The sequence below is a fragment of the Heloderma suspectum genome, chromosome 5 (assembly GCF_057233095.1).
Source record: "Heloderma suspectum isolate Gila_16-S chromosome 5, 16-S_ref, whole genome shotgun sequence".
Classification (NCBI taxonomy): domain Eukaryota; kingdom Metazoa; phylum Chordata; class Lepidosauria; order Squamata; family Helodermatidae; genus Heloderma; species Heloderma suspectum.
The window spans coordinates 233,877,630-233,889,528 of NC_139462.1; the positions used below are offsets into that span (position 1 = coordinate 233,877,630).

The window sequence follows — 11,899 nt, forward strand, 5'->3', positions numbered from 1 at the left end:
TCTGTATCTCTATGGGTCCTCCAGTCAGAGCATGTATCATCATCATTGTCATCAGCATCAGTAATTAATTATGTCAGGCCGTGCTTTCAGTGCAGAACTGTAGCTCTGAATGTAAGAGGAGGCTGTAGCATCTCTACGTCTTCTAGGGATGGCTGAAAGTCCAGTTGGGGCTTGAGGCCTGTCGAGAAGTGCCGATTTGCCCCATCCGGGTGCCAGTTCGCAGACCTGAGCTCCTGCCCGACTCGCCGCATGCTGAGTCGGGCAAGAGCACGGGCGCCTGGCCCCTCCGTGAGCCAGCTGCCTATCCCCGAGAGGGAAGGAGGCAGCGCCTCTCCTCCTCCCCCGATCCTTGCTAGAGCGGCAGTGGCGCAGGACAGGCTGGTCGTTGTCCATGAGTCTCTTACACATACGTAAAACCAGCCTGTCCCTTGCTGTGGCTGCTATGCTAGGAAGAAGGGCGATGCTGGCACCCCAGCGCTCTCTCTGGAGGCCAGGGCTGGAGAGTGGGGGCTGGCTGCCGAGGCCCTTCTTCCCTGCGCCCAGCCCTTGACAGCCAGCACGAGGAAGAAGGGCGATGGCGGCACCCCTGTGCGCTCGTCCTGGCCTCCTCTAGAGTAAGCCAGGGTGACAGGCTGGGGGCTGCCCTGCCGAGGACTCAGCAATCAAGGCCGTGTGGGCATAAAGCAAAAGGACTTGACTGGAGTCCTTGGCGTGGAGAGGAGGGGCGGGCGGCTCGCACAGCTTGCGGGCGGGCGGGGCGAGCTGTGTGGGTGGCAGCTTGTAGAGCTCCCCTTGCCCCAGACGGAGACGGGCTTGTCCGTCCCTGACGCCTGCCTCCAGCACCACAGACCGATGCCCCGTGGCATGGGTCTGCTACGTGGATGGGCCCTCCTGGCAGGCTGGCTGTGTTTGCTCCCTGCCTCAGTGAAAGAGTCTCAGGAGAGCGCTCTTGGCTACTTTCATTTTCAAAGTGCCCGCGTTGCCTGGGTGGTTTCTCTTTTTCAAAACAGTGCATTGTTGTATTACTTCTGCTGCACAAGAGAGCTTCATTCTCGCATTTCAAGTCCCAATGAGTAATGCAGGGCATACCGTTACTCCCCTTGGCATGTAGGGCGTTTTCTTTCTGCATCTGCTTTTCATTTGCTCTTGCTGTTTGCCCCAGGGCAGTCAAGCCCCAGTCACCCCTCACAGTCTTCCCCTATTACAGAATATGCCCTCTTGGCGGGCTTCGCTTTGGTTTGTTTCCACTTTTCTGGCCCCAGGCCCCTCTTCCGTATAGAATATGCCCTGGTGGGCAAGACATTGCTCTGTTTCCGGCCCCAGCCCAACCTGCCTCTGCTGGGATACCCCAGCCCCACCCTCAAGCCCTCGGGGGAGTGAGCAGCACACTCCCCCCCCCTCCCCCTGCTGTTTCTCTTCATTTTGGCTGGCTTTTTGTCTTTATTTGAGTCAGGCAGGGCATTACATGTTGTTGTTGTTGTCATCGCTATGACTGTTTAAGGCTCTTAGCAGGCTAGTTTTGTTTTGCTTGTCTCTCAGGTCCAGTTCAAGTCGGAACAGATTTGCCTCTGCCTGCCTACACCCGCCCGCCCACCCTGCCAAAAGAAACCCTAACTGATTTAATGAGCCATTCGCAGTTTTATTCTAACACTCATGTGGACACATGGCTTAATCTTTGAGACAAGCATTGCAGGATCAACCAGGTTGCCTGCCTGTGCCATGCCCTGTGTGCCTGGGAGGAATAGCTGGGCTGGGTGGCTTTGACACTGTGGCATATTGCTTATTTGCATCCTGCTGCACCCATGGGTGTCTCTCTCTCTCTCTCCGCCAGCCATATGCCAGCACTCTTGCCTCGGTCCATCAAGACAACTGTCATTGTTCTCAGTTCAGCCCAATGTGCCCTCCCGGCATAGGTGGATTTGTTTCAAGGAAGATGGACATCATGTCAGAGATGTGAGATGTCCTCAGCACAAGAGTGGTGCACATTCTCCAGTTTGAACTCCCGATGAGTAATCCACTGTTACTCCCTTTCCCCTACCCCTTTGCATGTAGGGAGTTTTCTTTCTTCATCTGCGTTTCTTTTGCTCTTGCTCTTTACCCCAGGCCAGCCCAGTCTGCAAACTATGACACACCCTGCTGCACCCACGGGTTCTACACCAGCCTCTGTTCTCAGTTCAACCCTTTCTCTTTCTTTCTTTCTTTCTTGATCCTTTATTAAAAAAAAATCTATCATCTATCATCAATCTTATCTATCAATAAGTATTCCCAAGATCCAATGATGAGCTTTTTAACTGAAGCAACATTAATATACACTATCAGAGATGGCATTGCAGCTGGTGGCACCAGACTTGCCTAGGGATGTATGAATCCCTTACCTCGTTCCTGGTGGGGGCATCTGCGGTGTGAGGGAGGCACTCCGTCCCTCCCCCCGGAATCCTCCCCGGCCGGCTCCGCTCTGTGGCGACTCTGTGGAGTTGCCGGTCAGGGCCGCCCGCAGCCGGACTTCTGTCTGCTGCTGGGCTGTGTCAGCTGCAAATGGCGACCGCTGTAGCAGCCGCCATTTGCGTCCTGGCAGAGGCCGTGATAGGCTACGTATATATTTACATAGCCTATCACAGCAAAAGGCAGGAATGCAAATGGCGGCCACTATGCCATTTACATCCCTACCAAGCCGTGATTAGGAATGTATGAAACTCACTTACCGTTTTGCAGATCTGCTTCGCGGTGGGGGGGGGAGGCGCTCCGTCCCTCCCCCCGGAATCCTCGATAGGGGGGAGGCGCTCCATCCCTCCCCCCAGAGTACTGCCTGGCCAGCTCCGCTCCGCGGGGATTCCGCAGAGCCGCTGGCCGGCTCTGCCAGCAGCCGGACATCCAGCCGCTGGGCAGAGTACAGCGCTGTACTTAACCGTGATAGGTACATAAATATTTATGTAGCCTATCATGGAAAAGTAAAAAAAAACACGTACGCAAATGGCGGCTACGGCAGCCGCCATTTGCGTTCGCTATTTTTTGCCGTTCTAGCCTATGTAAATATTTACATAGGCTAGAACGGCGAAAAATAGCGAACGCAAATGGCGACCGCCGTAGCCACCGCCATTTGTGTATGCTGCGCTGGGCCGCGGCCGGCCAGGAGACCAGCCCCCGCTGCCCCCGCCACTGCACCTGCCGCCCCCGTCACCCTGCCGCTGCACCCACCGCCGCCCCCACCGCCACCATTCACAAAGCAGTGTGAATGGCACCAGGTAAGTGCTCCATTTCGCGTGCCTTTCGCGGGGTGGTGGGGCGGGGGGCTTTGTTCCGTCACAGATTTTGGGGGGCCGAATGCACTGGCATTTGGCCTCACTGAGATCTGTGGCGGAATTCTCTGACATCCCTAAACGATCCGGTGTATCCAGAATTGGCTACAGAATCGGACTCAAAGAGTGCTTCTCAGTGGGACCTTCTCAAACTGGGGAGAGGTAACGAGTGGGGTACCGCAGGGCTCAGTCCTGGGCCCAGTGCTCTTCAACATTTCTATTAATGACTTGGAGGAGGAGGTGCAGGGAATGCTGATCAGATTTGCAGATGACACAAAATTGGGCGGGATAGCTACTACTTTGGAAGAGAGAAACAGAATTCAAAGCGATCTGGATAGATTGTAGTGCTGGGCAGAAAACAACAGAATGACATTTAATAGGGAGAAATGCCAAGTTCTGCACCTCGGAAAAAGAAACCAAATGCACAGTTACAAGATGGGGGATACGTGGCTCAACAACACTACAAGCGAGAAGGATCTTGGAATTGCTGATCACAAGCTGAATATGAGCCAACTATGTGATGTGGCTGCAAAAAAGGCAAATGCTCTTTTGGGCTGCATTAACAGAAGCATAGCTTCCAAATCCCAGGAAGTACTAGCTCCCCTCTACTCAGTACTGGTTAGGCCTCCTCTGGAGTACTGTGTCCAGTTCTGGGCAACGCATTTTAAGAAGGATGCAGACAAGCTGGAGAGGGTTCAGAGGCGGGCAACAAAGATGATCAGTGGACTGGAAACAAAGCCCTACAAGGACAGACTGAAAGAACTGGGCATGTTTAGCCCTGAGAAGGGAAGACTGAGGGGAGATATGATAGCACTCTTCAAGTACTTGAAAGGTTGTCACAGAGAGGAAGGACAGGATCTCTTTTTTTCTTTTAGTCTATTTTTTATTTATTTTTATAAATGAAATAAACACTACCAACAATATAATCACAATCTTCAGTTTCCAACATTACAGTATTCTGGCCAGGATCTCTTCTTGATCATCCCAGAGTGCAGGACATGGAATAATGGGCTCAAGTTGCAGGAAGCCAGATTCCGGCTGAACATCAAAAAAAACGTCCTGACTGTGAGAGCAATATGACAATGGAGCCAATTCCCTAGGGAGGTGGTGGGCTCTCCCACACTGGAGGCGTTCAAGACGAGGCTGGACAGCCATCTGTCTGGGATGCTCTGACTTGGATTCCTGCATTGAGCAGGGGGTTGGACTCGATGGCCTTATAGGCCCCTTCCAACCCTGCTATTCTATGATTCTAATCGGTTAGAGCAAGAGCAGGATTTTGCTCTTCTGGAGGATGAGCAGGCTGACCTTAGCTTGGGGCGATCCACAGTTGATTAGGGCCTTGTCCTTCAATATTTTGTTGAAAAATATACATCAACAACTGGGGGGGGGGGGGCGCTTTATGCAGCCTTCATTGATTTCAAGTCAGCTTTTGACTTGATTTCAAGGGACTGTCTGTGGGAAAATTCGAGGCTACCAACATTTATAGGCAACTGTTAACACCCTTCTGCAGCCTTTATGAAAATACCCATATGCAAGTAAGATGTAATCGTGCCAGTCACTTGTCTGGACCTAGACCAACTTTCAGTGGAGTCAAACAGGGGCGTAGTTTAGCTCCTACTCTTTAATTTTTATATTGATTCCTTGGGTAAAAGCTTAATGGAGATATGCTCCCACTCTCCCAAACTGGCACAGACCTCTGTCAAGTCTCCTTTAGGCAGATGACGTGGTGCTATTGTTGCTGACGAGTACTGATCTGAGGCGCCTTTTAAGAGCTTTGGACACCCACTGCAAAAATGAACTCCTGGTAATTATTTACACAAAGTCCAAGGTCCCAGTTTTCACTAGCAAGAACATCAAACATAGATGGCAGATAAACAAACATCCTACTGAAGTGGTTACAACCTATAGATACGTGGGTGTAACTTTCCACGCATCAGGTCCTGGAGAAAAATAAAGAATGCCGTTGCGAATGCTCAGAGGAGCGTAAAGGCACTCGCCGTTGTGGTTTTTGCACCAAAGTGGACTGCACATCCCTTCAGCCATGCAGCTATTTTCAGCTATGGTTACTGCTCAGATGCTGTATGCGCTTATGGCAATTATGCCCCATTTGAAGTCATACCAACTAAATTCTTGAGAGCCATAGTTGGAGCCCCGACTGTTGTGCCCAGCCCAGCGTAGTCCTATGTCTAGAGATGGGGCAAAGTTCTGTTGAGGCCTGTGCATGGCTACACAACATAATTATTTGGTTGAATATGATCTTCTTTCCTGTGGGATTGGCCCCACTGACACTGATGTCTTTCAGACAAAATGGAAAAGACACTGAATGAGAAGTTATGTAATTTGGAATTCTCCCCAAATGCTCTTTTAGCTCTTGGATATACCAAAGCTAAAGCAACTATACATCAGAGGATCTGGGATATTGAACTGCAAAATCGTCTAAGTCTGGCTGCATTACACCCTGGCTTCAGGGACTACGGGAGGGCATTTGTGCTCACAAATCTTTTGGCAAATTTGACGATTCCCAAATTTAGAAAATCATAGGGATGTACAAATCCCTTACCTGCCTCCGCACTGGGGCATCCGCAGTGGGGGGGGGGGAAGGTGCTCTGTCCCTCCCCCCGGAATCCTCCCCTTATTTTCGCTGTAGTCTACGTAAATCTTTACGTAGACTACCCGGGCCCAAATAAGGAACGCAAACGGCAGCGCCCATGGGCCGCCGCCATTTGCGTACGCGCTTTTTTTTTTCCCCCCAAAGTCACCCATGATAGGCTACGTGACGATTAACGTAGCCTACCACGGCTGACTTTGGAAATCTAGCCGTGATAGGCTACGTTAATCGTTACATAGCCTATCACGGGGGTTTTGTTTTTGTTTTTTTCACTTTTTGTTTCGCGGCCGGGGAGACGGGGCGCTTCTCCCCGGCCTGAATTTCGGCCGGGCGAGGTGGGGCGCCTCCCCCCCCGGCCTGAATTTCGGCCAGGCGAGGCAGGACGCCTCCCCCCCCTCGCCTGAACTTCGGGGGGAGAAGCGAAGCGCCTCCCCCCCACCGCGAAAAAAGCTGCGGGACAAGGTAAGTCCCTTTCGTACATCCCTAACAGTCCATTTATACCTTCTCATCTTCTGCTGAGTAGTGACAAGTGCTGAGTTTGTTATCAAAAGTCCACAAAAGAGGTGGTGTGGCATACGGACCTTAGGGTATCTTGTGAGGAAGTTTACATTAGGTCATGCTTCGGTGCTGTCAGTACACCCAACAGATGCCTCTTTGTTCCAACCTGCAAACTAGTTGCTGCCACAGTTTCAAGATCAAATTCATCTGGCAGGACTTGTTCTTGACAAATCCATTGGGAAATTTAGTTTCCCATACTCTGGGCATTAATATATAGATATCGAAGCCCATGTGCTTTACTTTCTTCCTATATTTTTTGGAAGACTATTATTTGGCGCTATTAGAGCTGTTCTCTCCGTTGCAGTGCATGAGCCTACGTCCATTGTTACCCCCAACATTACATCTCCCTTTCCCGTAGGATTCAGTTTAAAGCCCTCCTGATGAAGTTCTTCATGCTGTGGCCAAACAAATTCTTCCCAGCCTTTGTGAAGTGCAACCCATCCCTAGCCAACAGCCCATCTTCCAGGAAGTATAGCCCGTGGTCCCAGAATCCAAATCTCTCTCATCGGCACCACCTTCATAGCCAGTCATTCACCCGGAGTATTTTTCGTTCCCTTTCTATCCCTCTTCTAACTACTGGAAGGATGGATGAGAAAACTATCTGGGCCCCAAAGTTCTTGAGTTTCCTTCCCAAAGCTTCAAAGTCTGACATGATTTCTTCATAGCTCTGCTTGGCCGTACCATTTGTTCCTACATGGATGAGAAGAAAGGGATACCAGTGAGCTTTATGAGTGCAGGCAGCCCTTCAGTCAGGTCTCTAATCCGTCCTCCTGGGAGACAACATACCTGGCGAGTCCACGGGTCTTCACGACATACTTGGGTCTCGATCCCACACAGCAAGGAGTCTCCCACTACTACCACTCTTCTCTTCTTCTTGTTGTAGGCCTGGGTTTCATCGCCTCTGCTTGACTGACCTTCAGCCTCTTTCTCGCTCTCATGCAGGGTCCCCTGTACTTCCTCTTCTACAGGCTGTCCTCCAGGCTCATCCTCTAGTAGCTGGAATCGGTTCCACAGCTCCACTTCTTTCACTGGTGCAGAGTGGCTTCTAGTTCTTCTGCTCCTAACGGTCACCCTTTTCCAAGGAGTATCCTCTACTTCGTTTTTCCTTGCCTCAGCATTTTCCTCTTCTGCCTCAGCTTGCTGTTGCTCTTCTGGCTTCTGTACTTCGCTTTGCTGCTGCAGTTCCAGTATTCTGTCTAAGAACTCTTTGTCTTCTCTTATTCCCTGGAGGGTCGACACTCGCCGCTCCAGGCCTCTTACTTTTTCTTCCAACGGCATGATCAACTTGCACTTGTTGCACGTGTAGGCCATGTTGATCTCAGGCAAGAAAACAAACATGGCACAGATCTTGCAGGTCACCACCACTGGACAGTCTTTTCCTTCCATAGTCTCTATTCCCTTTATGTCTCTAGCTTTCTGATCGTACTGGGATAGCCTGTGCTTTGTCCTCTATTCACTGGAGGTTAAAAACACAGTCCCACTGGTATGGAAGTGTGTGTTACAAGAACAAGATTTTTTAAAAAAAATTGTTAGGGGCCTCCCCCTTGACCTCCCCTGCTGAACTCCTGTTTGCTCTCCGTTTTCACTCGCTCTCTGGGAGCCTGCTTGCTCGCTTGTTTAGCCCCTAGACCAGCTGGGGCAGCTTCCTGCGCTCTGCTCAGTTAGGAGTCAGGAGAGGTTTGTTCTTTGTTGTTTTATTGTTTTGTTTTATGACAGCACCATTAGGGTACATAGTGACTTAGGTTATAATCCTGTCCTCGGTATACACCAGCTGGGGGATCTATAGGATATGGCAGAAGCCCTATGACACAAGTGGAAGAACAGATATACCATCAGCAGAGCAGATATGGCTGCACAACTGTGCGAACAAAGAGGCCAGAACAGGGCTCAGAGGTGGGCTTGATGTGGGTGTGAGGAGGATACATAGGCCAAATACTGATACAGTGTACATCAGACTGAAACCCCCATCAGCCCCAGAGAGCATACGCAGCGGTTAAGGATGATGGGAGTTGAAGTCTAAAACATCTGGAGGGCACAACGTTGGAGAAGGCTGGTATAAAGACTAACTGCCTCCAATCATAGCACACCATGAGCAGCATATAAACCCCACACGGGGAGATCGTAACTCACACCACAGGGCACACAGCAGGGGGCTGTATCTTTCTGGCCTCATCATGTCATGCACACAAAGCACATGAGGGAGATCTTGAGAACTACAGAGAAACGGCTCTGGCTTTGGAGCAGAAACAGGAATAGCACATTGCTAACACTTCTCTTCTCAGTATCTCAGAAAAGCTGGTATAGGGTCGAGGTTCAGAAACTGAGCTACAAGTAGGAATGTCAGACAAATCCACATTGGATCAAAATGACATTAGATTTTTATGAATCTGTCCTGCTGAATGCACAAAGGTCTGGCTTTTCAGAGTCACATGGAGCCGTGGACAGTTTTTTTTAAAATTCCTGGAACTGCATGAAACTTTGGTCATACAAAACTACGGAACGTGCATAAAAACAGAGAACTGTATATGCCTTTTAAACACACACACAGCACATCTCTGATCTCTCTTCAGCCTCTGCAGTGTAGCAATCTTTTGTGTGTACGCTCTGCTCATTGATATTACGCTGACCTAAGAAAAGTACGCAAAACGTTACACACCAGTGAAAGTTCCAAAATTCTGATAGATTTTTTTGCATACTTTTCTGGAGGGAGAAAGTCCGGATCAAATGGAGCAGGTTATACACGACCGTTACATCCATAGCCACTACGAGTCAGGGAATGCCTAGGTCAACCTTCGCCTCTGCCAGGAACTCAGTAGATGGCCTTGGGCCGCTCGCTCGCTCTCTCTCAGCCTCAGCCCCGCTGCCCCGCCGCCCCGCCATCAGCAAAATGCGGCCAAGAACTCTGACTTACCTTACAGGGTTGTTGTAAGGGGTACAGTTAATGCGCCTGGGGGGCGCGGCCAGGCTTGCTGAGGATGCGTGTCTCCGTCCGCACCTGCAGCCTGTGTCCGCGCCCGGCCCACTCAGGGCAACAGGCGGCTGGGGGCGCTGAGGGTGTGCCGGGGGGCCTCTGCCCTCTGTAACGCCGTGGCGGCCTTTGGCCGAGAGGATGAGCCGCAGGCCGGCGGGGCGGTGGGCTCGCGAGGGAGGGCGAGGCTGAGGCCCGCGGCGCGCGGGGAGGGCGGCGCCACGCGGGCGCCGGCAGGGTCGCTCAGGAGGGGGGGCCGCCGCCGGCTGGCGCTGAGCGGGGCGGCGGAGGAGGCGTCCTCCCAGAGCGCCTCCGCTGCTGGGCGGCGGCGGCACCAGCGCAGCAACACGCCGGCGGAGAACGCGAGCCCGCTCCGGAAGCGCCCTGCGGGGCGGGGCGGGGCGGGGCCGGGCGGGGGAGGGCTCGGAGCAGAGGGCGCTGCCGAGTCGGGGCGGCCGCGGCCGAGGGAAGGGAGCCTGTGCCAGCAGCGCGCCGAGCGGCGGCGAGAGGGCCGGGCCGGGCCGGGCCGGGCCGGGAAGGCCGACGAGCAGCCGCCTCGAGCCCGCGGGCGGGGCGGGGCGCTCCTCGCCGCGTGTCCCCGCTCCTCGCCAGCGAAGCGACGGAGGCGTCGCAGCGGGCGCGCTCGGCTCGCTGCGGGGCACGGGAGCATTTCCCGGCTCAGCAGGCGGCTGCGAGGGGCAGAGAGACGCGGGGCCGCGGGAAGGGGCCGCCAGGCCAGGAGTCCTCCGGGCTGGGAAACCGAGGGGGGCGCCGCCCGCCCTGCGCGGCGAGTCCAGGTTTGCCCGTGGTGTGAAAGGAGCGGAGCGGCCCCTCGCGGGGAGGGAACCTGCGTTTCCGCGGGGGGTCGGGCTCGAGGGAGCGCCCCCGGCTTGCCGACGCTCGCGTGGTCCAGGTTTAGGGGGCGGGGCGCGGGAGTGGGCGACGTTGCAAGTGGGGCAGGTTTCAGACCTCCCGTGTCCTGCGATGAGGACGCGACATCGGGCGCAGGCCGGGGCGCGCCGCGTGCGCTGGAGCCCCGTGTACGGTAGCGGGCTAGGAGCGCCGGCGGCACGTAAATCCCCTGCTCTCGCGAGCGGTGGATGCCCGACTCGCGTCTGCGCGGGCATGCGGCGCCCGTCCGCCGCGAAGGCGCCTGTGCCGACCTCGCGCTCGCCGTCGCGTGCGTCGGGATGCGGCGCCTCCGGCCCGCCGAGGCCCCGCATCCGGCCCCGGAGCCCCCAGCGGCAGCGCTTGGCCTCCGGGGGCGCCCCAGGAGAAGCCCCTGTTCCTCCCTCTGGCTGAGGTGGCGATAACAGCTGGGCTGCGGGCCGCGGGGGGACTCGAGATGAGGCCGCGGCCGCCATTGTGTCCGCTGCGTGGCCAAGCGCGGAGGCCGTTGGGGTTGTCGCCGTGGCCGAAGGGGGGGGTACGGGGGCTCAGCTGGCGCTGGGGGTGCCCCTCCCTCCGGCCACCGGCTCAGCCCCTTCGCAGCACGCCAGGCCGAGGACGGGACCGCCGCTGTGCAGCGTCGGCCTGTCAGGCGGCGGGGAGCCCAGGCCTCCGGGGCCGCCGCAGTGGGCGCCCCCCCCTCCGCCTCCGCGCCAGCCTCCGCTCAGCTGTGGGAGGAACCGGCTGGAAGCGCGCGAGGACTCTGAGCGCCAGAGGACTTTGGTTTTGCTTTACGGTGATCACCCGAAGTAGACGCCCTCGTGCTGCCGCTACCTGGTGACGAAACTAGGAAGTGTGAAGAAAGCGTGTTACGACTGTGTCTCTGCTGGGTGCCGCCTCGGTGACTCCGGTCGGCAAAACGCGCGGCCTCCTCAAACTCGCCTCCAGCGGTGAGGTAACAACCGCTCCCTCGCTCTTCCACGCCAGGTTCTTTGCGCCTTTATAATGAAGTGATGAGCACCGTCAGAGTTGACCTCTCCCTCTGCAACCACCCCTGGCCAATCCGACAACCCTTCCCCGTTCAGTATTTGGTACACATTTCTCTAAAAAGGCGTGGAAGAGGGGAAAACCAGCCGGGCTTGTGGGAGCTTCTCCAAAGGCGAAAATTACATGGGCGTGTGCATTCGCTGATCACCTGAAGAAGCCTAGAATTCAAGCAGAAAATGGGAGGCAGTGGGACTGAGTGACAGGGGCAGAAAAGGGGCACAGAAGTCTCTGTATTTCCCTTTCATGGTTAGCGCCCTACAGCAGCCGTGTTTCTTACTTCACAGGGGGGATGGAGGTGGGGGAGAGGAGCTGCAAACCCTCCTTGCAGAGATCTTAGGGTTGTGATGGACAGCTCGATGAAAATGGCAACCCAGTGTGCAGCTGCTGTAAAAAGAAAAAAAGGGGGCAAACTCCTTGTTAGGCATAACTGGGAAGGGAATTGAGAATAAAACTGCCAACGTCATACTGCCCCTATAAAAATCTATGGTGTGACCACACTTGGAATACAGTGTTTGGTTCTGGTCACCACACTTA

General features: G+C 54.4%; 1 protein-coding gene across 2 annotated transcripts in view; it reads right to left on the reverse strand.

Moving 5' to 3' along the window:
• Nucleotides 1-11,818, reverse strand: part of LOC146345368 (uncharacterized) — a 45,512-nt gene extending 33,694 nt beyond the window's left edge. Inside the window, exons 1-2 of one of the 2 annotated variants that reach the window (XM_084860100.1) lie at nt 9,374-11,818; nt 1,644-7,152 (exon numbers count right to left, since the gene is read on the reverse strand). In XM_084860100.1, coding sequence (XP_084716226.1) covers nt 7,122-7,152; nt 9,374-10,794 — 1,452 coding nt within the window. In that variant the 5' untranslated portion in view covers nt 10,795-11,818 and the 3' untranslated portion in view covers nt 1,644-7,121. Of the gene's footprint in view, nt 1-1,643; nt 7,153-9,373 lie in introns of those variants that run through there. The other variant, XM_084860101.1, reaches the window with a different exon arrangement.
• Between the last annotated feature and the right edge of the window lie 81 nt (nt 11,819-11,899).